Raw genomic sequence first — 26,948 nt, forward strand, 5'->3', positions numbered from 1 at the left:
TTTCCTTTTTAAAATTTGTATTTTAATAGATAAATGACAAAAAAAACACATAACAAATATGTAAAATATATAGTATGGTGATACGTGCTATGGTAAAAGGAGAAGATAAAACAGGATAGAGAAAACTGGAAATACAGAGGCCTGTGACAGGAGGGGGATAGTTGCAAAGCTACAATTTTAAATAGGACGTTAAGGTAGGCTTTATTGAAAAGGTGGTATCTGAGCACATACATCAAGGAGGTGAAAAATTTAGTTGTGTGGATGTCTAGGAAAAAGCATTCCAAGCAGAGGAAGCAGCCAGTGCAAAGGCCCTAAGGCAGAAGTGGGCTTAGTGTATTTAAGAAACAAGGCAGCCAGTATGGCTGGGACAGAATGAGAGGAAAGAGAACACAAAGGGCAGAAGTCAGGGAGGTAACAGGAAACCAGATCATGTAGAGTTTTGTAGGCCAAAGTCAGGATGTTAGCTTTTATCGTGAATCAAGTGAGAAGTCATAAAAGGTCTTAAAGCAAATAAATAATTTATATTCCTAATAAACTTTTTATTTGGGAGGAATACTGAATGTATGGGAAAGCTGCAAAGATAACACAGCCCCCATATACACCTCACCCAGTTTCTTCTAACATTAACTTCTTATATTACTGCAGTGCATTTACCAAAACAAAGGAACAAACATTGGTGCATCACTACTAACTAAACTCCAGGCTACTTATTTGGATTTTACCATTTTTTTCCTGTAATATCTTTTATCTGTTCCAGGATGCAATCTAGGATAATCTGTCACATTTAGAATCTTACCTCTTAATACAATTTCTTACTTGCATTTAAAAAGTTTCATTCTGGCTATTGTGTGAAAATAGATTGTACAGAAGCAAGGATTGAAGAAAGTTAAGGAGACCAGCTGGAACCCTATTACTGTTAATCCAAGCAAGAAATCATAAGAGTTAAAACAGACATCCCAGAAACAGAGGATCAATGTACTAACAGCAGAAATAGTAGCAAACGGTTAAATTCTATATATATTTTATGGAGAGAGTCAACAATGGATTTGCTGATGGATTTGGTGGAATATAAGAGAAAGTAGAGTCAAGAATGACTCCGAACACTTAGCTTTGAGCAACTGGCTGAATAGAGCAGCCAGCATCTGAGATGAAAAAGAATGGGACAGGTTTGGGGGAAAAGGAGTTCAGTTTGTGCCATGTGGGTTTGCAATTACTTTAAATAAACAAATGGAGATGCAGAGGTAGGCAAATGTATACGTGAGTCTGGAGTTCAGGGAGGGAACTAAGAGGCCATTTTCCTTTTAAGAATAATGTGCTATCCTGTATTAATACTTTGTATAAAATGATTCATGGGGCACCTGGGTGGCTCAGAGGCTGAGCATCTGCCTTTGGCTCAGATCATGACCTCGGGGTCCTGGGATCCAGTCCTACATTGGCTCCTTGCATGGAGCCTACTTCTCTCTCTGCCTATGTCTCTGCCTCTTTCTGTGTCTCTCATGAATAAATAAATAAATAAAATCTTTTAAAAATATATTTTAAAAAGTCATTAAGACTTGATGATATCCTCAAAAGGAAGTGTAGAAAGAGGAAAAGAAGCAAAGATTGAGCCCTGGAACACTTCAACAATGAGAGATCAGAAAGAATAGAAGGAAGACGGTTACAGAAGGAAAACCAAGAGAGTGCAATGTCCTGGAAATCAGTGAAGAAAATACAACATGGACAAGGAAGTGATAACTGTGTCAAAGGTTACTAATGGCTCAAATACCGCAAAGACTGGGAATAATCAACACCTGGAGACAGCTGGTGACACAAAGTAAAGGATGGGGGGGGAGGGGGGAGCAAAAGCCATTCTGGAATGATCTCAAGAGAAAATAGAAAAAGAGGAACTGGGGTTTGGAACATAAAGTCCTTAGAGGATTTTTGTTCAGAAGAGCAATCAATGAACGAGCTCAGAAGTGGAGGAAGGGGGATCCCTGGGTGGCGCAGCGGTTTGGCGCCTGCCTTTGGCCCAGGGCGCGATCCTGGAGCCCCGGGATCGAGTCCCACGTCGGGCTCCCGGTGCATGGAGCCTGCTTCTCCCTCTGCCTGTGTCTCTGCCTCTCTCTCTCTCACTGTGTGCCTATCATAAATAAATAAATTAATTAATTTTAAAAAAAAAAAAAAAGTGGAGAAAGGGGGCAGCCCGCGTGGCTCAGCGGTTTAGCGCCGCCTTCGGCCCAGGGAGTGATCCTGGAGTCCCGGGATCGAGTCCCGCGTCGGGCTCCCTGCATGGAGCCTGCTTCTCCCTCTGCCTGTGTCTCTGCGTCTCTCTGTCTCTCATGAATAAATAAATTCTTAAAAAAAAAAAAGTGGAGAAAGGTTAGGAGAAGCATTTCTCGGGAGCCTGGGAGGCTTAAGTCCCAGGGTCCTAGGATCACACCCCACAGCGGGCTTTGCGGGGTGCCTCCCTCTCCCCCTGCTTGTGCTCTCCCTGCCAAATGAACAAGTAAGATCTTTAAAAAGAGAGAGAGAAGTACTCCTTAAAGAGAAATACCATGCAGGTCAAACACGGGTCTTAATCTAAACGCCACGGAGAAAGAATATAAAAAAAGAGGGCGGCGAAGGGCAAACACCAGAACACGAAGACCTAACTTCAACTACGGAGGCTAGTTGAGGAGCACAGAAAACAAGCGGTTAAGTAAAACCACTGCCTTTTAATGTATGTGACCACTAGTGAATTAAAAAAAAGAAAAAAGAAAAAAAGAAAAAGAACGAACCCATCAACACTAGCTGCAAAGTAAAAAAAAAAAAAGGGGGGGGTGGTGGAGGCGGGAGGCCGACTGGTGGTTAAAAAAAAAAAAGGATGCCACTTTGATCCAAAAGCCTTCCAGGGAGGCCCAAGAAATGTGCGAACTAGACGCGTCAGAGCACCTGCTGCTCCATTCGGTCTCTGCAAAGACAGAGCGGCTGGAATATGAAGCCTCATCCAGTGGGATCATCAAAACTAAAAGAAGCTAAATACTAATACTAATACTAACTGATTAAAAGAGGAAGCTGAGGGGCAGCCGGGGTGGCTCAGCAGTAGAGCGCCTGCCTGCGGCCCAGGGCGTGACCCGGGTCCCGGGATCGAGTCCCGCGTCGGGCTCCCTGCGTAGAGCCTGCTTCTCCCTCTGCCCCTCTCTGTGTCTGTCATGAATAAATAAATTAAATATAAAAAAAAAAAAAAACAAAGAAAGAAAGAAAGAAAAGAAGAGGAAGCTGGCCTGCGGTTCCTGTCGCTGGTGGACCCCTCCTCCGGATACCTACGGGCCTACTGAGGTCAGCGAGGGCAGCTCCACTGGTCGCCACGGCCCTGCCTTACCCCAAGGCCTCGCACACTCCGGGCCCCAGAGCAAACCCAGGGGCAGCTTAAGGAGCGAGGGCGCCGAGGGCAAGGAGGCCGGCGTCAGGGTGTCACAGCCCCGGGGTCCAGCGCCTACCCAGCGTCACGACCACCACAGCGCCCCTCAGAGGCGCTCCGCAGCCTGAGGAATCCGCCGGGCGCGAAGGGAGACGCCGAGGTGCCCAGCGTGCGCCCAGGTCGGGGGAACCAGGCCTCCCCGGGAGCTCCCCCGAGCTGGCAAACCTCGCGCACTGAGGAGTTCTAGGACCCCGAAGTTAAAAAAAAAAGAGGAGGGGGGGAAGCAAGACCCCAAAAACAGGCCAGGACGGCAGATTCCTATCCCTGAAACACGCATCTCCCACTTCCGGACCTTACCTCGCCGCTCCCCCACTTCCGGCCTCCTCCGAAAGGCCCGCGCCTGCAGACGGCCCGCGGCGGCCAATGGGAGCGCCGCCCACGTCCGCGCGGCGCGTGACGTCCGTTAAGTCCCGCCCCTTCCGGCAGTGAGGAGCCTATCGCGGCGTCCGAGTGGCGCGGCTGTGGAGGACGTGCCGCGACAGGCCCAACCGGACAAGGGGCGGAGAGGAGGGGGGTGAGGGCCGGCGCGGGGCGGGGGCGCACGCCTCTTCCGCCCCGGGCCCGGAAGGGTGATGTGGCTGGGGCTCCGCCGGCCTCACTATGGTAAGACCGGGGGCTGGGGGGTCGCCGCCGAGCCTCGCGAAGGGGCCGCGGGCGCGAGCCAGGGCTGGAGGGAGGGCGGGGAGCCCCGTCCCTGGCCTGACCCCGCCGGGCTCGGAGGCGCTCAGGCCCGGGAGCCGTGTGGTGCCCCCGCGCCCGAGAGGCCCCGCGGTGGCAGGTGCCGGCGCCTCCCGCACGGCCCCCCTTTCTCATTTGTTTCGAGGAAACGCGCCGGTTGCCTTAACGCTGTGGTTTGCGTAAGACTCGGTGTGGGCCCTGACCCTGGGGAGGCGTGGAGGCCTCGAGATCGCGCTCGTCCAGGGCCTGGCGCAGGGGCTGCGTTGTGGCCCAGGAAACCCCGAGCTGCACACCCCTCCGCCCCAGTTTTGTCTGTCGAGTCGGGGACCACTCAGGCCCCCGGTCGGCGATCTTTGCTTGCAGAAGGGGTTTTCCTTCTAGGAACGTGCTGGTGGGGTCTGGCCTTCCCCGCCCAGGCTTAGGGGTGGGTGTATGATGTTGTGTCACTGCAGATTCCATGGGTAGCTGGGGCCTCTTAGGAAAATTTAAAACGAGTCGTGAAAAGTCTTCAAAAGAAATGCATACATCTCCTCCAGGCAGGGGGGAAGAAAGAAAGAAAAAGAAAAAAAAAAAAAAAAAAGGCAAATGGTGCCCGGCCTCGAGGACAGAGGACAGATGCGGTGTCAGGAGTAGTGGAACCTCCCACGTTGTGTCTGAAGGCCCGGGGACACGCGAGCGGCCTCTACACCGGGTGAATCCACCACATCCACAGGCCGAATGTTGCACTGATGAGCATGTTTCTGGGGGAAGGATGCGGATCTTTTTTTTTAAAGATTTATTTATTTATTTATGAATGAATGATAGACATAAAGAGAGGCAGAGACACAGGCAGAAAGGAGAAGCAGGCTCCATGCAGGGAGCCCAACGTGAGACTCGATCCCGGGACTCCAGGATCGCTCCCTGGGCCAAAGACAGACGCTCAACCGCTGAGCCACCCAGGGATCCCCAAGGATGAGGATCTTTGATCACAGTATCGAAAGCAACCATGACCAACCCCGCCAGGAAAAAGCTCTTGTGAGGTGGGAGTTACCCAGCTTCTGTTTGTAGAAGTTCCCGCAGAACTCCATACCAACACTAAACACTTAGACATTTAATCGAAAACTCATCGTATCTTGCTTTCCCCCATCTGCTTTGGTTCTAGATGGGGCATAGAAAACTGCCTTTGCTGGAGAACTTTACCACTTAACAGAGGAAATGGGAGTCTGCTGGCAGGTTATGCCTTCCTTAGCCCAGAATATGCTCCAGCTCCTTTGCCTCCCTACCACACAATCGGATCAGTACACTTCCGCTCGGTAGTGTCATTAGCGGACTGTTATTTAACTTAGAGAATTGTGGTTCCTCTTTCAATTAAAAAAGAAGAAAGACTTATTCTTTTTTTTTTTTTTTTTTTAAGGGTAACCTCTTCCCAGAAATCCTTCCCTGCCCTTCTATTTTCTTCTGAGTCTCTTTTCATGTATACAACGATTCCAGGGTCCCTCCAAGCATAGCTCTTAACCACAAAAAAAACAGCAATACATTGTTGCGTATATTTCTTCCCTCTCTTGCTGGAGTTTTCTAAAGTACAGACCAGGTCTTTTAATGGCAACTAGAGAGACTTTACACATCTAAGGAAACAGAGTCATGTAAAAGATGCTCAGTGCCTTTAAGGACTTCATAGTCCACTGGGGGAGATTATTAAATCAGTAAATTCCATGTGTTGTCTGCTACAATAAAGAAAAACAACATGTGTAGTGGAAAGAGCTTTAAGAAATTAGGTGCAGGGATGCCTGGGTGGCTCAGTGGTTTAGCACCTGTCTTCAGCCCAAGGCGTGATCCTGGAGATTCAGGATCAAGTCCCACATCAGGGTCCCTGCTTGGAGCCTGCTTCTCCCTCTGCCTCTGCCTCTGTGTGTCTCATGAATAAATAAATAAAATCTTAAAAAAAAAAAAAATTCGGAGCACAACCAGTTCAGTCCAAATTTCTGGGCACTGATAGTTTTTAAAAGCTTCAAGTGATTCTTAAAGAACAGCCAGGCTTCATACCATTTGACTCCATATATTAAGAAGTTTGTCCCACTTATCAGTCTTGGTCGTTCCCGACTGCATGGTCGGAACACTTTTCTTCATAATAAGACTTGCACTTTGTCCTTTGGAATACTTGTGTCTTATCAAATTATCAAGAACATGTCAAGTATTTATTGCTTTTTGTAAATCCACTGCTTATCCTAGTTCTATATATGCTTTCTCCTATCAACTCTTTGATCCCCTTGTTGCTTTATATTTAGATCTCTGGTATCTATAAAATCGTTCTGAAACTAAGCCACAGAAACATAGCAAATGCATTATACGTACCATGACAATGAGATGAAAGTAAGTACAAATGACCACCTACGTTGCCAGTGGAGAACAGAACTGAGTTGCTTCTACTCTGGGCTACAGCTTTCCTCATAGCCTTGAAAGTTCTTAATTTTAAGTGGAAAGTGTAAGTAGAAAAGGTCTCTACATTTTTTAGACAAGACCAATAAGATCAAATGACTATTTCATCCAGCTCCTCCTTTTATAAGTAGAGGTGCAGATTTATTCAAGGCAAATTTATATACTGGATTATTTCCTAAATAATGCAAATGTTTAATGGCCACTGATACTGAGACAGGTTTTCAACATCAAAACATTAGGCAATCCTAGTTTTTTGGTTTCAAATTAAACCAAGATAATTTGCATATCAGGTATAATTTCAGTGCTCCCTTATAGTAAGCAACAAAGGTTGAACTTAGATGCTAATAACACCAAAAGAAAACGTCAATAATTCTGTGTGAATGGAAATAGTAAGTGACTTATCTTGGGCAAGTGGGGGTGGGGGGGTGTTTGCTGTTTGCACATTTATATACAGGTTTCATTTATCCCTGCATTTCCATGTTTCCCATATTAAAAGATAATAGTGATACGTATAAGTTTACAAGTAGAAACTAGTTAGAAAATGCTGGCCTGACCTAGATTTGTAAATGATAAAATGCTGACCCACTTTTGTAGTGCTGGGTAATTTTTATCACAATTAGGTCAGGAATATCATTTCTGGGTCTCCTTCCACCTCCAGAGAAGGATAAATGTGTAAAAGCAGTAAGTCTTAAAACGAGTAAAATTGTTACTATTTGGGGTTTTAAAAGTTATCTTTGGTATTAAATTCTTGTTTTAAAGTGAATTCCAGTTAAACTGGAGGAATTTAATATGTCAATTACTCCCTCATAAGAGGCAATCAACATTCCAAGCTCCCACACGGTGTTATATGCATAAGGAAGACCGTTCATCAATGGGTTAAGCAATTTGTTTTGATAATGCTAAAAATAAATAAGCTATGTGGAGTTCAAGTGATCCAAGACTAATGAAAATACTGTAGCCGTAGTCTTTTCTGTAGATTAAGTACAGTTAGCAACCAGTCACTGAGCACTTAAGACAACTGTTTTAGCATATAAATACATGTATTTCTGCGCCTTTCTCATTACTTCTCTGTGCCTATAATTATACTACTGGCATCTTTTCCCCTATTTTTCCCTCTATTCCTAATGCCTCTGATGGTTTCTTAAACTATTTTTATAAATCTTTAAACAAAACCTTACACTGAATTCTTGCCTTTATATCCAAACTTAATGAATATAGTTTTAACATTCAGATATGACTGAAAACAAGAAATTGTATCCTCATAGATAAAATGATAAATATTGAATCTGAAATAAATATTCCTAACTTTTAAAATTGACTTGAAAATAGTTTTTGAAAAGATGTGTTAACATCACAAGTAATTTTTTTGTTTTAGCACTAAGCTTTGCACCAACCAATCTCCATCTATTCACTGATAAGTTAGTTCATCTGCAGCAGTGGCCAGGTGAAAGTCTGAATTATTTTCATTATTTCAGATGGCCTAACAAATTGTGATTTACTTAAGAATGATTAAACAGAGTGATTTCTCAAGTATATTTCTTTTTTGTTTGGATGGTTTAATTTAGTACAGTGGCGTAATTATTTGAAGCATATCAGAAAGTCTGTGAGTAGGAGATGATAGGTCTTGAGCATGGAAGGATTAGTAAAAGGGTCCTTTGGAGAAAAATAGTTTAGGATCTCCATTACATTGTTTAGAAGAATTAACACTTTTGAGACTAACAGTTAAAAGGCAGGGCAAGTCTGCTATATTCCACAACCCCAGATGTCACCATTCTGATCATATTTGAGGTTGTGCTCCAGAGAGTATCACAGGCAGCCCCAAGTCTAGGGAATGAAAAGGAAGTGTCTGTTAGGTGTGGTAGACAGAATATCCTTCCCCACTAAAAACAAAAAACAAAACCCTGTAAATATGTCTCTTACTTGGCAAAAGAGATTGGATGTATGTGATTAAGAATTTTGGAATGGGGGGCAGCCCGGGTGGCTCAGTGATTTAGCGCCGCCTTCAGCCCAGGGTGTGGTCCTGGGGTCCCAGGATTGAGTCCCATGTCTGGCTCCTTGCATGGAGCCTGCTTCTCCCTCTGCCTGGGTCTCTGCCTCCTTCCCTCTCTCTCTTTCTCTCTCTGTCTCACATGAATAAATAAATAAAATCTTTAAAAATTTTTTTCTTTTTTGGAATGGGGAGAGAAAACAATCACAGGTTCCCTTTAAGAGGGAGGCAGTGGGCTCATAGTCACAAAAGAAGTATCAAGGTCAGTGTGATGAGGAGTCACTAACCAAGGACTGCAGACAGCATCTAGAAACTGGAGATGGCAAGAAAACATTCTTTTCCTAGAGCCTCCAGAAGGAGTGAGTTGAATTATAATTCCTTAGTTGCAATGTGCATTATTTGATGTTTAATATTTAGCTAAATTTGTTTAAACTGGGCAGCATGCCATTGTATAACTCCCTGGCATTTCCCAACTGAAAAGTAGGTAAACTTTAGATTTGAGAATTTCTTGAGGTTCTGGAATTAGATGCCAACCAGCTAGCCTATTCGGTCAGGTCATCCACACCTCTTGAAGATGTATATCTCTTAACAAGTTAGGTGGAGTCAATACGTTCATTGTCCCATATGCAAGTACCTTGAATCTGGCTTCTTGGTAGAACTTTCTGTGAATTCCAGCTAGTGATACAAGAAGATTGAGATGCTGAGAGGGAATTAATTACCTGAGGCTTTTATTTTACCCTCCAGCCTGGGCCCTTCACATATAAACATCAGGGTATTTGTTTCTTCCATCTGCATTTTCCAAAATATCATTGACAAGTAAATATAAATGCAGTGCCATGTGTGACAATTTCTCTTGGATAGTTAACAAAATATTCAGCAGTGTAATCTGTCCTTTTTTTAATAGCATGCATTGTTAATTTAGAATTTTTGTTGTTAATTTGGAATTTAAGTATGCTCTTGAATTTGTTAAAATGTTCATTATTTGCAGTTGTTTCAAGTGCCTGTTCATTTAACATTTTTCAGTGACTTCTCTGAACTATTTTGTTTAATATGCACAAAGAATTGATAAAAACTTAAATAGAGAAGAATATTACAGTACAGTTTGATGGGTGCTATCCATCATATACACACGCACAACGATCCTGACTCTGCTTGTTGTGGCAAGTGGGGACAGGAAGACTTCACAGAAGAGGTGACTCTTATGTTGAAACATGATGGTTAGGCAGAAATAGATGGCCTGTGCAAAAACACAAGAGTAACTTGAAAAAGATTTCATGATCTGAAAAAAACTAAACACAGTAAATAAATTTTACTTCCTTTATCACCTTTTTTAATCATCTTTTCCTCTATTTTATAATAGAATAGGCTTTTTTTCTTAGCTTCTTCCTTTGTAATAACATTTTCCTATTGAAAATCTCCATTATTTTTCTACAAGAACAGGAACATCTGTTTCCTTTAAATCTGAGACAAAAATTTTCTATCAGAGGACAACGGATGCTAAGCATTAAAAGGAATGCTTAGGTAGGGTAAGCAGTAGTAGGCTAATGTCTTAAGTTTGAAACATTCTTGTTTGGTCAGAATAGGAGTACATCTAAAAGACTTTACCACCTAAGAATATTTGTTTAAATTTTCAAGTCTATAAACCCCAGAAACAAAGTTGTATGTATCATATATTACACACTTGTAAATGGTTTTCATCTATAAGTGGTTTCACACACGAATGTATATATACACACACCCCACTTCTGTAATAATAGGCATGTCTTTAAGTGCCTCTTAAAATTTTTTATTATATGAAAATTCAACATACAGAGGTAAGAGTATAGTGAAGCCTCATTCCTCGGCATTTCATCAACCCCACACCTCACACCATATACACCATATACAATGGATTATTTAGAAACCAATCCCAGACATCATATCATTTAAGCTTTTTTTTCCCCCCACTGGACATTCAGGGAAGGAAAAAGTACATATTGCAAAATTGTGAAATATAGATACTCCATTAAGAACATGATAAACCTACTTTACAAATTGATTTTCCAATCACTCTACCACATCAGTTCTTTGCTTAATACAATGTCTGCTCATTATTCCTTAAACATGCAAATTCCTTAAACATTCATATTTTCCATTCTTTTGTTTCTTCTGGAGCCTGCTCTCTATTTTGCCAATCTAATTGTGCCCTTTCTTGACTTAGTCCTTGCTTCTTGAAGCTTTTCCTGACTTCTTTTTTTTATGAAAACAGCTTTTTTTTTTTTTTTTTTTTTTTTTTTTTTTTTTTTGCCAGTATGGTTCAGCCACCACTTAGCATATGCTACAGGGAATTGCTATTTACTCTTTAAAATATATGTCCTGTTCTAACTTGATCATAATTGCTGTGTGCCTCAGTTGTCTCATATATAAAATAAAGGTATTAGTAACACCTTTCTCAAATATATGAGGATAGATTAAATAATCCAAAACAAACCTTTGGTGAATATCAGTTATTGTTGTTAGCTATAGACTTCTGAAAGGAAGGAATCCTGCTATGTACTTTTTTTAATCCTGTGTCTAGCCTCATGCTCTAGACAGTAGATACTAAATACATTGTTAGTTATGTTGGCTGGAAAGAAATCTGTGCCTTATATTTCAGGAGGTTGTTATCAAATACTCTATCAATATATACATGTTGAAAATGAGATCTTTGAAAGATAAACATTGTGAAATACTGTGTTTTCTATATAGAATTTCTCTTTAAGTTCATTTATTGATTTACTTCAGTTATAAAATTTGTATAACTTGCTTTCACAAACATAAAATTAAAATTCAATTCAATAAGAAACCAAGACATACTAAACTTTATCCTTTATATATCCAAGAAGAAATGATTTGCATACAAAACTATTAAAATAGTAATTACAAATAATTATCTTTTTCAGACTCTTAAGATACCACTTAGAAATTTTGAGAAATCCAGAAAATTTGAGAATTGGATTAAAAACCCTCCAGAGATAATCATTGCATTCTCCCCTCTCGTTTGCATAAAGGTTTACCCACCTGAAGATATGCTGATTGTGATATTTTGTGTGCAGTTTTCCCCACTGCTTAGCATTGTACATAAATATTTTTTGTCCTTAAGAATAGTGATAAATAACATGTATAATTTCTTAATGTTTTGAATAGTTTATAAAGATTTATCATAAAAATAAATAACAGCTTAAAAACTATTGACAGTTTGGTACAAGGTTAGTTCTTGTTTAAGGAATCTCCTAAGAATAACCATTCTTGATTCTGATTTATTTTTCCATATGAACTTCAAAATCGGTTGTGTATTTTGAAAATAACTGGTTAGTATTGAGTTCACTTTAAATTTATATGCTAGTTTTATGATGTTGCTTTCCAATGCTGGTATTCCACTCCATTCTACTTTTATGTTTTTTAGTACATTTAAAGATTTTGTCAGTTTTGTTCTTTAATGCCAGTGCTGCATTTCTTATTAAGCTTATTCCTAGGTATTTCAGCTTTTATTCTAGTTGCTATTACAAATAGACTTTTTTTTCCATTAGGTCTTTCAGCTGGTTGATAATGTAATTCTGAAGACTCTTGATTTAAATATTTAATTAGGTACCCAGCCACCTTACTCAGTTCCCTTATTGTCTATAACTATTATTCACTAGATTTTTTGGGCTTTTCAGGCGACATTTAATATTTGTAAGTAACAATTTGGCCTTTCTCAAAAATTTTTCATAGCTCTTATTCTTTGTCTAACCTCTGACAGTCACTATAGGAGGTCCTTCTGAGTTTACTAATAAGCATTTTGCTAGTTACTGTGTGAGATTGATTTACCTACCTTACGTAATAGAAACATTGTTCAAATTGTTTTATTTATTCAACCATTATTTATTGGTCTACTCTCTGATAGGTGAAAAGTCAGAAGCTGGGGTTCAGAGCCTGATAAGATATTATCCACTTTCAGGGATGAGTATTATAAAATGTGTAACAGTTTGTGTGGGAACTGGAGAAACGAGAGTTCAATGTGAGAAAAGGAGGTGGGGGGGCCGATGGGTCCAAGGAGACTTTCTGGAAAAGATGATGCTTGAGCTGAATTCTGAATAGACTGAGTCCACCTCCATTTTACTTTGGGGAAATGATTTCCTGTGATTCCCGTGTTAAATTTTTTGAATAATTTCTAAAGAATCAGCACTGAAAGAGCAAGTGGTTTTCTTTCACCAAAATCTAATAGTTTAGGATTAGTCAATGCATGGAACATGATTGCTTAGATTGAAAGCATTCTTCTCCTAAAAAAAAATTTCAGAACTGAGAGAAACTTCAGGCAACAGTTAGTCCATATCCCCACTGCCCACCCAGTTTTATGGATGTGAGAGAGAGACTTAGGTTAATGATTCAGCTGAGGTCTTAAGGCCATGTATCTGCAGAGCTTGAAAAAACTATGTCCTGCCTAGTAGTCTAGGCTCCTAGAACATCTATATTAATCACAAATTGATTACGTTTTGGTGAGCTTTTTTTGGATTCATGTCATCTTTAGTAGTGTTTTCAAGTTCTTGAATTTAGAATTTTTGTTGCATCTTCTGCATTCCTTAGTCGAAAGAATGGAGAGGAAAGTACACTCTCGGAATACCTTATGATTTGGGATTTTAAGTGTTCTCAGACATGTTATTCTGTTTGCCTATAAGAGGAACAAAAGTATGATTTTTAATAGAAATTGTCTGGCATTTTTTTTACCTTTGCTGTTTTTCTTGCGATATTAATTTTTCTTTTTCTCTTTTTAGTCTGCCATTTTCAATTTTCAGAGTCTGTTGACTGTAATCTTGCTGCTTATATGTACCTGTGCTTATATCCGATCCTTGGCACCCAGCCTCCTGGACAGAAATAAAACTGGGTATGTTACTAATGATACCTAATCCCCCAAATTAGTTCCTATAGACATTGAGGATAAATTAGCATAGAAGTCATTAAATAATTTAATTCCTGTATATCACTTAGTTTTGTAATAACTTTTTACACTTTCTCCCCTAGTTTTTAAAAACTAAAAACTTTTGTTCACAGTATCTTAATAAATTTTTTTGTTGTTGTTTTGTTTTGTTTTTAAATTTTATTTATTTATTCATCAGAGATAGAGAGAGGCAGAGACACAGGCAGAGGGAGAAGCAGGCTCTATTCAGGGAGCCCCATGTGGGACTCGATCCGGGACCCCAGGATCACACCCTTGAGCCAAAGGCAGATGCTCAACTGCTGAGGCACCCAGGCTTTCCAATAAATTTTTATTTATTAAAATATCAGAAGTGACCTGAAATGTGTTAGACTGAGAGGGATAGGGAGAAGTATATTTAAAGACATGGCAGGTTTTTTTATGGGATTAGAAATAACAGTTTAGTACCATCAAAGACCATATTGGGCCTTATTTTTTAGTGAAATAATTAGTAAAGTTGGTTATCTTGTTTTTTGAAGCATAAAAGAGTTTGCAAGCACTGTGTCCATTCGACTATAATGTGGCCATTCTCTGTCCAGTCCAAGACTGCTCTAATCATATGGGCTCCCTGTTACTATTAGAAAGCAAACATATGGAGAAATTTAGCTTACTTAAAGCCATAATAAAAATTAAGTCTTGGGCTTGCCACATCCCTTTTATTTTATGTTCACATCCTGAAAAAATTTGAGCTCAATATGATACCACACAGAATTAAAATTTTTAAAGTGCCATCTTCATAAAACAGAAATACATATTGATTTCAACCACAAGGAAAGGTATATTAAAAAAAAAAAAACAGACCATGTGGTGGAAGCTATGTAAACTTTCTTTGCCTTGCATATTTATTAATTTCTATGGAAAAGTGTCTTAATCCTTTCTTGATAAAAGCCTATACCTCCTCAATCGTTTTAAGAAATAAAAGAATGAAAAAATACTTCACATAGGAATAATTATCTCCAAAACCTGTATCAGGCCAAATTAGGATCCTACAAGGTCAATTTCTATTCCACTAATGAAAATATACAAGAGGCAAGGTGATAACCATGAGAGTAATAATTTCTGCTTCACTTTCCTTCATCTCCATTCTATCTTTGAGGACATAATTAGCATTTATTCAAACATTCTGTTATCTGAATCACTTGGCTTTTGTTACCATTTTCCCTTTTTATTTCCTAGGGTTATTAAACATGTATAAAGGAGTAAATAGAACCTCTAACCAATTTTGAATATTACAAACTGATAATCCTGTTCTAGTAAATTGATCATCTGTTGCTATTGGCCTGAGGGATTTTATTTAACCTACTGATGGTATTTGTCCATCAGTTTTTATGACAATGCCCCTCTTCCTTTGTAGATGATGACTTTTCATCACAAGTTTTTCTCTGAAGTCCTCCTGCACTTAGTCTTCCACTCAGTTGCTTTGTCCTCCTTTGAAATTATATAGTACTTTGTCCCTTTGTTGAAGTTACATAATCTTATTTGTTGCTTAGAAAGCAACAAATAAAGCCTTTCTCCCCAACTAAGTGGTTTTATGTCTTCCTTTCCTTCTGCAACCCCTGACTATTGACTTAGAGCATATGGTAGAAACCAGTAGGCATTCTCATTGATCTGTTGTTTGGTATTATAATATAATGCATAACATCCACCTAAATAAGATGTTTAATGGTTTATTTCATTAAGCAAAAATCACATAGTAGCAAAATAGAATATTTCTGCTTTTCTGATGCTGTTAGGAAGAAAGTAGACTGCATGTGGAAAAGTCTGCTCCTCATTCTTTGGGGAGCAAGAATACATCCATTACATGCTACATTAAAAAAGGAGTTCTCAGGGCTACCAGCCTTACAGTAGAGGTTGAGTAGTAGTATATTTCTCCTACATATAAAAGCAAAGAAATAGCATACCTATTTTTATATTTAAAGCATATGCTGAGGAGCACCTTGATGGCTCAGTCGGTTGAGCATCTGCCTTTGCTCAGGGTCCTAGGATCAAACCCCACATCTAACTCCTTGCTCAGAGGGCAGCCTGCTTCTCCCTCTCTTCCCCACTTGTGCTCTCTCTTGCTATCTCTGTCATTATCGGTCTCTCTCAATTAAATAAAATCTAAAAAAACAAAAACATATATTAATACAGTCAACTGTTTAAAGGCTTTTCTTAAAACTTTGTTTCTATAGAAATGTTAGGCCCCATTTTATTTTGACTTGTGTATAAGAAATATTTTCTCTGGGAGAAATTCTCAACAGGCCATTGTCCTTCTCTGTTACATGTATGTTTTTACGAGATTCAAAATAAACTTGTTATACTGAGTATGAGATATCTAGACTAGATAAAACAGATTCTTGTTGATTTCATTCTTGAAAATAACATTTTTTTTGCTGCTTCAAATAATATAAAACTAAAAAGCAGCAATAAACAATTGCCACTTTGCCTCATTTCCTATTATTATAGACCTGATAGTCTATAATAAGAAATAGCTAATCAAATAAGTTGATGAGCTTTATCGGTAGATATATTTATTGGCTTATAAACCATGGAAACCCAAGCAGCATAAGTTCCTGTGTTTTGATAAATAGCATTTGGCATATTATAGAAATATGTCTAGGTAGGGAAATATATGGGAAAGGCCAAAGTGGTATTGATAAATCTGTAAGTTGCCTGAGTTAGGAAATCTTTTTCATTTATGTAGTTTTTAATGTATGTTAAAACAATTTCCCAGTGATGCTTTGAGTTATTTCAAACCTGAAATGACCCTAATTGTGATAATATGGTTTTAGATTATGTTCTGTGAGACTCCAGGCTTCCTGTACAGGAGCTTTGGATGTCCTGCCTCTGAATCCTTTATCCAGAGTAGCTTTAAATCAATAATGAATGTTATAATCAATAGGTTTTTAGAATCAAGGATCCGTGGCATTGCAGATGACTAACTGCCTTCCACTTTTTGATGACATGTAAGCCAGTTTTAAGTGATACCTGAAATTACTATCATATGTGCCATTAACCTATTTATTACTGAACATGGCATATGTTAGTTACTCTTCTGAAGACTTTCTGTGTAATAACTCATTGAATCCTTATAACAAGCCTATGAGGGTGAGTCCTATTGAAGAGAAAATAACTTGCTCATAGTTATGCAACCAGTTAAGTAGGATTAAATTTAGGCACAATCTGGTCCTTATATTATCCTTCTTATTTTCAAGAGTATATTTGAATTTTGTCCTTTTATTCCTATAGTAAAATTGTTGCACTTGTCAGAATGGCCATCCTTCAAAATAAACTTGTATTTTTCCCATTTCATGTCATCTGAACTAAGAAACTTTTTGCTTTGAGGTCAGAAAGTTATACTTCAGAGGAGTAATGTATATGGAACTTGAACCAGTAATTTCTTTCAGTGCTAACCACTCAGATATAATTATTCATCAGCTAGCCATCTCTTACGTAAAAAAAAAAAAAAAAAGAATATAAATTTCTCTGGAATTTAAGTATTTCAATTTTGTTACACCAATTCTAACTTACTATAATAAGTTCTGCTGATTTATCTTGATTTGTAGCCATGTATAACACCATTTATAATTCTCTTGTCAGAGCAACAAAATGGCCGTCTACAATCTTTTTATATCTTTTAGCTATCTATATTCATTGAATGACTCCATTGGTTTTCTTTTAAAGCTGGTATTTTTTTTAAAAAACTGGTACTTTTTATATATCTTAAGTGAAATATGTGTACAATTTGTATTTAATTCATAGTATATTCATTCATAGAATTGAAATGAACATCACTCTATTTCTTATTTCCAGAATGTATGTGTTTTAAATGCCATATTTAGTTAACTCATGCACAGTGTCCCTCAACTAGGATTTTGTACTTATATTGAAAACATGGGCACATATTTTTATATCGTCCTTTATTGCATGACAATTATGTAAATCCTGTCATTGGAGTTCATGGTTATAAATCGTTTAAATACAGAACTGCATTCTGTGAAAAGTAATTTCTTTAGTGTGAGAGTTGTATATCTTGTGTCAAAATCACCCCAAACCAACTGTGTTCATTTATCATTTTCTCAAAAATAATGTTTATGTAAATTGGCATATGCATTTTTTACTTTTGAAAATAAAGTACTTGAAGTTCACTGTGTCCTACTTTCCTACATAAATGGTAGCTCAATATCAAATAAATTTCAGTTTTGAAATATCAAGTATCAGAAAGAAAATGCCAGTTTGTAATGAATGCTCTATAGGATACTGAGAGAATGATAACACTGTTCCCAGTAATCAGTAGCTACTTTTTCCTTTTTTATCCTATGCAGATTGTTGGGTATATTTTGGAAGTGCGCCAGAATTGGTAAGTTTTTGCTTATAATCTCCCCATCTTCAGCTATAAATTGTTGGCAATTTACTTAAGCCATATTCATACAAATCAAATGTCAGTGTTAAACTGCAGGCCTTTTTGCACATTTTTGCTAAAGTTTATGGAATTCCCCCAAACTCTTTTCCTTGTGCTATTTAAAACTAGACATGATGGATACCTCATAATACTTAAGTAGCAGGAAGATGGAGAATACAAGAAAAATCTAATTCAGATATCCAATACTATGCATTCCAGGTGTTGAGATTTCAGACAGATGTGTATAGTTTTTATACACACATGCTGATAGTATAGAGTATGCTGCTCTGTATACTGTGTACTATTTTGATAACTAAGGATAAATTTCCTATCTGATGAAAGACTTCTAAGCAACGATTTAAACGTATTCATTTTATTGCCCTATGCTAAGTCCAAGAATGTTGTCTTTTAGAAAGCATTAAATGTTTGACCTGTCAAACACATGTGGTCATAGCTGAGTTTTGTTCTAATTGATCAAAGTTAAATGTGATTATTTTCTAAGTGTCATCATGTGTTTGTTTAAATAATAATTATTCTTATTCCCATCCCTATATGTATATAACATTTAGCACAGTGCCAAGCTCATAGTACACTCTCAAGTGCTTGGCAGGTGAATGAATTAAAATGTACTTTACTGATGTAATTCACCAGTAATCTCTAATAATAGATCAGACCCTTTTTAACATAGCTAGTTCAAAAAAAACATTTTAGAGCATTTGTGCTTATTCCACTTGGACAGAACAAAAGATTATTACCTCTCTTTGGAATTACTTCTATGAATTCCTCAAAAAAAAAGTTTAATTTTAGTACTCTTCCAATATTTAATACATATGTAACTATTTTTTCTTTTATAAAGTAAAGAGACTTTGATTAAAAAGAAAAATTTTACTGCATTTGACAGTCTACTTAGCTAGTCTAACAATAGCCTTAATTACCCCAAAGAATCACTTTAAATAAGAGGGGGAATTTAGGGGCCATGTCCCTTAGGTAACTTCCATTTAGAGAATTATGTTTTACTTTTGGTTTCATTTCTCAGAGATGTGGAAATATTAGAAGATGGTCCATAACAGGAAAAAAATTGATTAAAGATTAAAAACTACAAGCTAAAGTTTTGTGACATTTAGAAATTTTTGTAAATAAATGTATTTTAGAAATAGTTTGTTAGCCATTGAAATAATTAATTATAAGAGAGCAAGTTTTCTTCCCTTGAGCTTTTGGTGACAAACAAGACCCATTAACAGTGGAAGTTTTGAGTGTCATACCAAATCATGTAGAAGTCCTTTTAAAATCTGTTATGATGAGATTATAGGATTCATTGGCCTTTTAGGTGTTTTGCTATAGAAAATGAAAGTGTAGTATGGAGTTTCAGAGAAAAGTATCTCTTTCAAGGCCTTGAGAATTCACTATACTTTTAGCATAACTGTCCTTCCTTAGTGTTTTTGCCATACTTTATTATTTCTTGGGGTGATAGACAAGTGAATCTTTCTTTTATAGAGAAGATCATTGACTTTAGGTAGCTAAGGCACAAGTGTGGCCTAGATAAGTGGTTATCAATCAGGACATTTAACAGTAATTGGAGACATTTTGTTTGTTAGAACGAGACTTGGGGAATATATACTGAGTACAGGTCACAGATGCTGCTAAATAAGCTACAGTGCACACAACAGCCCCTCACATTGAATTAGCCCAAAATGTCAGTAGTGCCAGAGTTGAAAGGGCCCAGCCTAGATTTACAGAGATTTGTGGTACAGACTTAACTGACATCCAGTCATGCTCAACAGCTGCAAAGCCTGAAATAACAATAGAAATCTAAACCACTTTGAAAATAATCAAGAAGGGAGAGATAGAAAGAAGAGCACCCTTGATGGCTAATTCAGATAGCTAGTAGTAAATGTAAATATATGTAAACCAAACTGCTTGTTTCAAAGCCAAGTCACCCAGAAAATGAAATAATGTCAAGGAACAGAGTGCAAAGAATAACTCAGGTAAACTGCAAAGAGAGAACATAATGGAAGAACAAGACAGTTCTAATAAGTGATATTCTCTGTATCAGAGTAATACTTAATATTCATTGCTAAAAATATAAAAATGGAGTTAGGCAGTGGAGTTTTCACCTTAATATTATGAAGTTGCTAATTCATAAATACAAGATACTTGAATTAAGGGATTTTAAATGTGGGATGCCTGAGTGGCTCAGCAGTTGAGCATCTGTCTTTGGCTCAGGACGTGATCCCAGAGTCCCGGGATTGAGTCCCATATGGGGCTCCCTGCATGAAGCCTGCTTCTCCCTCTGCCTATGTCTGTGCCTTTCCCTCTCTGTGCTTCTCATTAATGAATAAATAAATAAATCTTTAAAAAGGGGGAGGGGGGTTAAATGTTAAGATATTTTTAAATCCATTTTATGTAATTGGAGAATTATATACAGCTTTATTCAGTAGCCAACCCAGATGACCTTTTCACAATTGTTCATGAAAAGTATAGCCAAAAATTTAAGGCATCTGGTCTGTAGTTCTCTTAATGATTTCCTGTAGTATCATCTATTTTTATGTCTCATTATAAACTGTGCCTTTCTTTTTGCCTGGTCAGTTATTATTTTCATTTTTTCTCTTAACTGTATGAATACCATAGGTTAAATGGTTCACTTAAAGTATTCCTTCTTGCCAATTATGTGAAAGCATTAGCTTTTCATTTTCACAAAATGGCTCAGAAAACGTTGATGCTGATATGCTGCTTTCTCAGCCACACACTCCTCTCTTATCTTGACACAGAATGTATCCACCAAGAAAGGATGCATCTTTAATAGGAAAAGGCCCAGCCAAATCATCTTATCATGTTACACATCACATTACAGCAACTGTTTCACATTCACTTGAACAGACCTAAGACCAGACAAGAAGTAACATTCTTACTCAAGTTCAACCAAAGATGTTTAGTTCTACCACATGGCAATCTCTTTTAAGAAAATTAAAAACAGGAAAATGAAACCCATATGTAAATTATGGGATTCTAAGTTGGAAGATGAGGAAGAGAAGAACTTCCTCAAAACTTAATTTCCAGCAGATGGAAAATTTAGGGCAATATTAATTTCTTTTAGGTGTTTAATAAGACTACTTTAGACAATTAGAGTATCTAGTCCTAATTAGATTGACTGGGTTGTTTATGAAATCCACCTGAAAATTATGTCTGAATGGTTTGATTTTGTTTGATAACTTAGGTTGTTACCCAAAAGAATTAACATTGATTAAAAATGATGACCCAAGTTACTTTTTAGTTTAAAAAGATTTTTGCCAGTTGAGATAGTGGCATTGTGAGAATGTTTTTGTCTCACTTTTTAGATTTTCCTTTAGATAGAAAGTAGCCCGATGTCTATGGACTGAAAACACTTTAAGAAAAACAGCAAATGCTTCTTTTACTTGTATGTGTGTAGTATCATCTATGAATATTGTCATTGAGCAGACACAGAGGTAAAATTGATAACAGGATGACTGTGAGCTCTTTGAGGAAGCTCTGAAAATAAAAATGCCCTTGAGGATTTTAGTTGATGATGGTGGTCAAGATTGACATTTTCCAGAGATAGTTAACTAAACTTAAACTTCCCAAATGAAATAGTTCCTTGCCAAAGGAACTTAGTTACTGGATGAGAGCTGATTTTAAACATCATAGAAAAATACAAATGAGGGTAGTATTAACAGTCTCTACTACAGGACGCCACATATATGCCTATGCTTATTTCTAGAGGTAGCACATCACTCCCTCTTCTTCCTTTTTCCTCTCTTAAGCACCCCCAGAGTTTTACATGGTACTTTGTGGAATTGTACAGCCCTTAATTAATGAAAAACAGGAAAAGAACAAGATGAGTTTGGGACAACTCACAATCACAGGATCTCTGTCTGTTTGCAAGACAGTTTCACAGGCCAGCTCTGTTCTGCTTCATGCAAAGGAAAGTCTCCAAGTAAAAACACTTTTTAAACACATGTGAAAATTGACTCATAAAATTAGTTGTTCAAAGTTCTACATTTCTAACCCAAGAGTAATCATAAAGTTTTTCTTTAAATTCCAGTTAGCTAACATACAGTGTAATGCTAGTTTCAGACATATAATATAGTGATTCAGCACTTCCATATATCATGTGGCATTTATCACAAGGGCTCCTCCTTAATAACCCCCATCACCTGTTTCACCCATCCCTCCACCCACCTCCCCTCTGGTGACCATCAGCTTGTTCTCTATAGTTAAGAGTCTTTTTCTTAGTTTGTAGTTTATGTCCATTTTTTAAATGAAGTTTTATTGGTCATTCTCTGTTTATGTTCATCCATGAATGCTTGCTTATTTATCCCTGTTTAAGTGTCATGAATTGGTACCACTGAGGGAAAAAATTATGGCTAAAAATTCTATGTTGCATTTCTTTTTATGCATAGAAATTTCCGTTTTTAACAAGAAAAAATAAGCAATTGCGGGGGGGTCCTTAATTCAATTATTTGAGATCATTTATCTTGGATCTGTGTCCTACATTCTGTGTTACATTTTCAGTATCTGGGTTTGTGCAGTGGCGCAGCAATGGTGTGTCAGGGATTTTCTAAACACATGAAAAAGAGGTAGTCTTAGAAATAAATCAGCATAAGTTTGCTCATTCTGTATTGTACTTGCTTTTATGTTGCATCTAGTTCTTATTTGGCCCATCCCCCCAAATGTATGGGCCTCCGTGGTAGGAGCTTTATCTTGAGTCCTATGTCTCCCTCTCCCTTAGTAATAACCTTATCTTATCCATGTTAACTACTCAGTTAATAAACATGAATATCTCCCGTTTTTTCAATAGGTGAACGGAAGAGTCCTTATGTTGCAGTGTGCTGTATAGTGATGGCCTTCAGCATCCTCTTCATGCAGTAGCTTGGAAAAATATCAGAATTTAATTGCCATCGGATTTCAGTATGAAAAAAGGACTTATCTACAGAAAATAATGGAATGAATGGTTAACCCTTTTATCTCTGAACATTGAATGAGATAAATTTCCAGCTGCTCTCCTCTATTTTCGTTATTGGACCAATGTTCTATATAAATAGGATGTAACCGTTTAATACTCAGAGTTTAATATGTCTGTAACAATCAACCTCAGTACTGTAACTACAATATTACATTCTGCAATGTTATTCTTTTATGTCAGATACCAGTTCTTAGTGTGGTATCTCCAAGGCGCATAATAGAAAACAAAATTAGTAAATTACCCAAGTTTCTTTCACTGTGATTTGGGAATGATAAATCCTTGTAGAATGAGACATTTTTCTGAACTAGCTTTTTTACTGGGGAAAAAAAAAGTTCAATTTGTGTTGGTAAGGATTGCATTCATATTTAACAATGCTTGCTTTTCCTCCAGCCACACCAGACCATTAACAGTACCTCTAAGCAAACTATAGTTTGTCACAGGTGTTTCAGCTATTTGAAACAAGCCTATGCAGTTTTAAGGAGGAAGATAAATGAGATGTGACTTAAGAGTAGTACCAGGAGAATGTTTGTATTTAGCATAAAAAGAGTTTAGAATAGCTTACTGGTATAGTAGCCTCTAAAACTCTAGATGAGTATGGAGAAATATTTTAAGCATAAATTTGATCAGCTGTCATTCTCTGAATAAGACTACATTCTTAGAGTGAAAATAGCAAAATAGAGCAATTACAGAATGATAATGCTATTTGTGTTCATTCTTTTTAGTGTCAGGTCTTTTATCTTAATTGCCCCGAACAAAAACTGTATTTTATTTGTTTGTTTTTGAATACAGCACTTTAAATCTAGTTTACTTTTGTATGTGTCAATTTGAACTAGAACTCAGTAGGTGGTGTTAAACAGTTTTCAAATGTACCTTTTCATATTCCTTGGCATAAATGTCTTTGAGTTTTGATAACAAAGACTTTCAACAATTTTCATCAAAGCAAGAGAAACATTTGGAATGTGACTTATAAACTTTGCAATAGAGCAGTTAATTTACTATTTCTTAAGGTTCAACAAAATTGTTAGAATTTCACAGCTTAGAAGAACTTAAAAATTGCCCATCATAGACAGTACTAATCTGATATTGTCCTCAGCTGTTAATACCTTTTCTTTTTTTAAGAAAAGAAAATTATTTAATTATTTTAAAATGAGTCTGCCAGTAGCTCTTTCTGTAGAAACAAAGTCTGGAACTAAAAGCCATATATTTTTAAAGACCACTTTAAACTACTTGAAAAGAATTCTAGGAAACATGTAAGAAAAGCTTGTTATGCATTGCCTGCTTTTCTCAGAAAAGATAAAAACTGCTGTAGGCTATCAGTATATTTGTTTATTTTACATTTTTGGCATATCTCCCTGGCTAATAGATCCTAGAGGATCTTGTATATTTTGCTTTAGACAAAGAATCAGGTTATGATCATTGTGTCTGAACTATCTTTTGGGCTTTGCATTAGGTCAAGAATTTTCAGGGTATCCTAAAAATAGGACTCTTATCAGCATATACGTGCAGAGTAAGTCACCTTTCTGGGTCTGGTTTCTGAGTGGCCATCTGTTGTCCAACTCTGCTTGCTGCCAACTAGACTTTCCAAAAGATTTGTCAACTAGTTTTTTATATGTTAACACAAATCTAATTATTGAATAAAGAGAAGCATATTCTGAGTAATCAGTTGTAGGGCATTTCTTTAATTTTGGCATTTTGGAGAAAGTAGGTAGAATGTGGAGGAAGAAATAATTTCTTTCAAAAATTTGTGGTAACGTATAAAAAATTTTGCTGTGTGTAGATGCTCAACAGAGTGGGAGGCAGCTTATTTCTGCCCCCAGACATTGTGACCTTTTGAAACACCAGCTCTTTGGGAGGTAGAGGAAAGACACAGGATTCTATGAAGAAAAGCAATTAGCATTTTCTTTAATGTATTTCTATCAAAGAGCTACTGCTGAATCCTGTTCTCTAACCCAAAGGGCAGCGTAGGTAGTTTCAGGCCCACAGAATATTCAGATATTCCTGTTGTGGTCTTGGTGGGGTGACAGGATGCAGAAGAGGATTGAGGGTCAATTTGGCATCAGATGGACTGCCTCTGTCACATAGTCTTACCGCAGGGCTGGATGGGATGGATGGTGGGCACTGAAGTCCACAGCTTTTGCAAGGTTTGAATCCTCTGCCTAACCTCTTTCCTGGCTCCATTAGCTTTTTATTTGTCTCTCCTAGAAATTGTTTTATGCTGATACTTAGTTCCTGATTGGCCTCAGCTATGTCCATGGTAGGAGCTAGTCTTCTTTCTAGGCGGTCTTAAAAAATAGTCCATCAAAACACCATTTGGTCTGTTGAATTCCCTCTATGGCTTAAAAAAATTTGGATTCAAGGCCAGTATCTTGTAAATGCCTGTGCTCCTGTGTCAGGCACTTTCCATGTTCAAATTCAAAATAGCCCTTTCACACTAGGGATAATAGTAGTATCTAATTTGTAACAGATTCCTTCATCTTAGTAATATGCAAATCAATCTAGTTTTATCTTAGTACCTAGAAGAGGTCAGAATGCAGTGACTCCTCCAGGTGTACAAAGAAAAAAAACAAATCTCTACCTAGCTTTGTGGGAAAGACCTAACATTTGTAAATAGAATGTATACATTTCACCATTCTTTCAAGCAGCATTATGGAGTACAGACCGTACATTATCACTGAAGACAGAAAAACAAGTACATAATTTCTTCCACCCAGTAGTTGGATGAGGATGTGGCTCCACAGTGCAATGGATGAGAGAGATGAAGTTATTTATACAAGTGCAATATGATAATGTTTATTATTGGAATGTTATTATTGAAATATGCCAGGACTCTAGAAGAAAATGAGGGTGACAACTTAGAGATAAGAATTTCCTTCCAGAGAAGCAGTGCTTACACTGAATTTAAGAGCAGTATGCAGAAGCACCAGTGGTATATTTTTATGAACTATTAGTACCTAGCTTGTTGTGCCCTTGGGGAGGAGTATTAAGACATAAGCCTAAAAAGGTGGACTGAGGTTAGATCCTAGAGGGTCTTGTATTTTTTCTCACTATTATTACCTACCTCAAAATTGGAGTTGAATATATGTTCCCTCCTGCCTAACCAAAAAAAAAAAAAAAAAAAAAACCTTGGAAAAAAATCTTTGGTATATGTGCAAACAAGTTTAAATATATCCATGCCAACCTTACTTTGGACCAGGAATACAATAGTATACTCTCCAGAGACCCACCTGCATAGTACATAAAGCCAAGGTAACATTAGGTCAAGTATTTTTAGGAACTTTCAATAAGTCATACTTCATCAATGACAAAAGCACCCATGATGCTTTTTTTGTTGTTGTTTTTTAAGATTTTATTTATTTGAGAGAAAGAGCACGAGTAGAGCGGAGGGATACAGAGAGGGAGAAGCAGAGCAGGGAGCCCGACGTGGGACTCAATCCCAGGATCATGACCTGAGCTGAAGGCAGACACTCAACCAACTGAGCCACCCAGGTGACCAGCAGCCATGATTCTTAATGCACACATCTGCACAAAAAGTGGAGGTGGTTGCACTGTCTACATTTCCAGAGCACAAAAAAGATTTCTTATAAGCAAGGACTTGTACTCTCTTCAAAGCCTTTGGGAAGTTACTAGATCATAGGAAGCTAAAAAGAATTGAAGATTCTTAGGGACCACTTTTAACTTTCTTTGATGTCAGGAAATAGCAGATGTTCAAAATATAAGTAACAGTAATATCAGCATTGTGAATAAATAATATAGCCCTGTTAGTCCCAATCAGCAAGTTACTATTGGCATCCAAAAATAGCTTCATGGTTATGTCAGTTATACACTGCCTTCTGTGGTTTCTTTTACTTTGCCCTACAGTAGTCCCAAAATAATCTGAAATGCAGCTCTGACATCAAAAAATAAAGGAGGTGGAAATATATTCCCTGTGATTTTAAGAGAACAGAATCATCCTACTCTGGTTAGCGAACATGTTTCTGGTGTGTAATAAAAATGAAAACGAACTCCCAAGAGCCTCCCAATTTTGTCTTACTGTCAGATGAGTGAGAACGGTTTTAAGAGGTTAAAATTTTGAAATTGGCAGCTTTTGAGTAAGAT

The 26,948-nt window shown here is 37.7% G+C and overlaps 2 protein-coding genes and 1 non-coding gene across 19 annotated transcripts in view; 2 read left to right on the top strand and 1 right to left on the bottom strand.

Moving 5' to 3' along the window:
- XRCC4 (X-ray repair cross complementing 4) overlaps positions 1-3,860 on the bottom strand; it is a 251,689-nt gene extending 247,829 nt beyond the window's left edge. For 7 of the 17 annotated variants that reach the window (XR_012015024.1, XR_012015029.1, XR_012015025.1 and 4 more), the window contains exon 1: positions 3,737-3,860. The gene's annotated coding sequence lies outside the window, so the exon portion shown is untranslated. Of the gene's footprint in view, positions 1-3,285 lie in introns of all 17 variants that reach the window. The other 10 variants (XM_072793103.1, XM_072793099.1, XM_072793116.1 and 7 more) reach the window with 5 other exon arrangements.
- Positions 3,861-3,884: 24 nt separating this feature from the next.
- On the top strand, positions 3,885-24,512 carry TMEM167A (transmembrane protein 167A). Its single transcript, XM_072793146.1, has 4 exons — positions 3,885-4,042; positions 13,292-13,401; positions 17,796-17,830; positions 22,689-24,512. The coding sequence occupies exons 1-4, from the start codon at positions 4,040-4,042 to the stop codon at positions 22,757-22,759; spliced, it is 219 nt and encodes a 72-aa protein (XP_072649247.1). The 5' UTR covers positions 3,885-4,039; the 3' UTR covers positions 22,760-24,512.
- Positions 15,237-15,371, top strand: LOC140623949 (small nucleolar RNA U109). The gene has a single exon (XR_012023506.1). It is a non-coding gene; the product is annotated as a small nucleolar RNA U109 (small nucleolar RNA).
- Positions 24,513-26,948: the final 2,436 nt, after the last annotated feature.

This window comes from Canis lupus, chromosome 2 (assembly GCF_048164855.1).
Source record: "Canis lupus baileyi chromosome 2, mCanLup2.hap1, whole genome shotgun sequence".
Taxonomy (NCBI): Eukaryota; Metazoa; Chordata; class Mammalia; order Carnivora; family Canidae; genus Canis; species Canis lupus.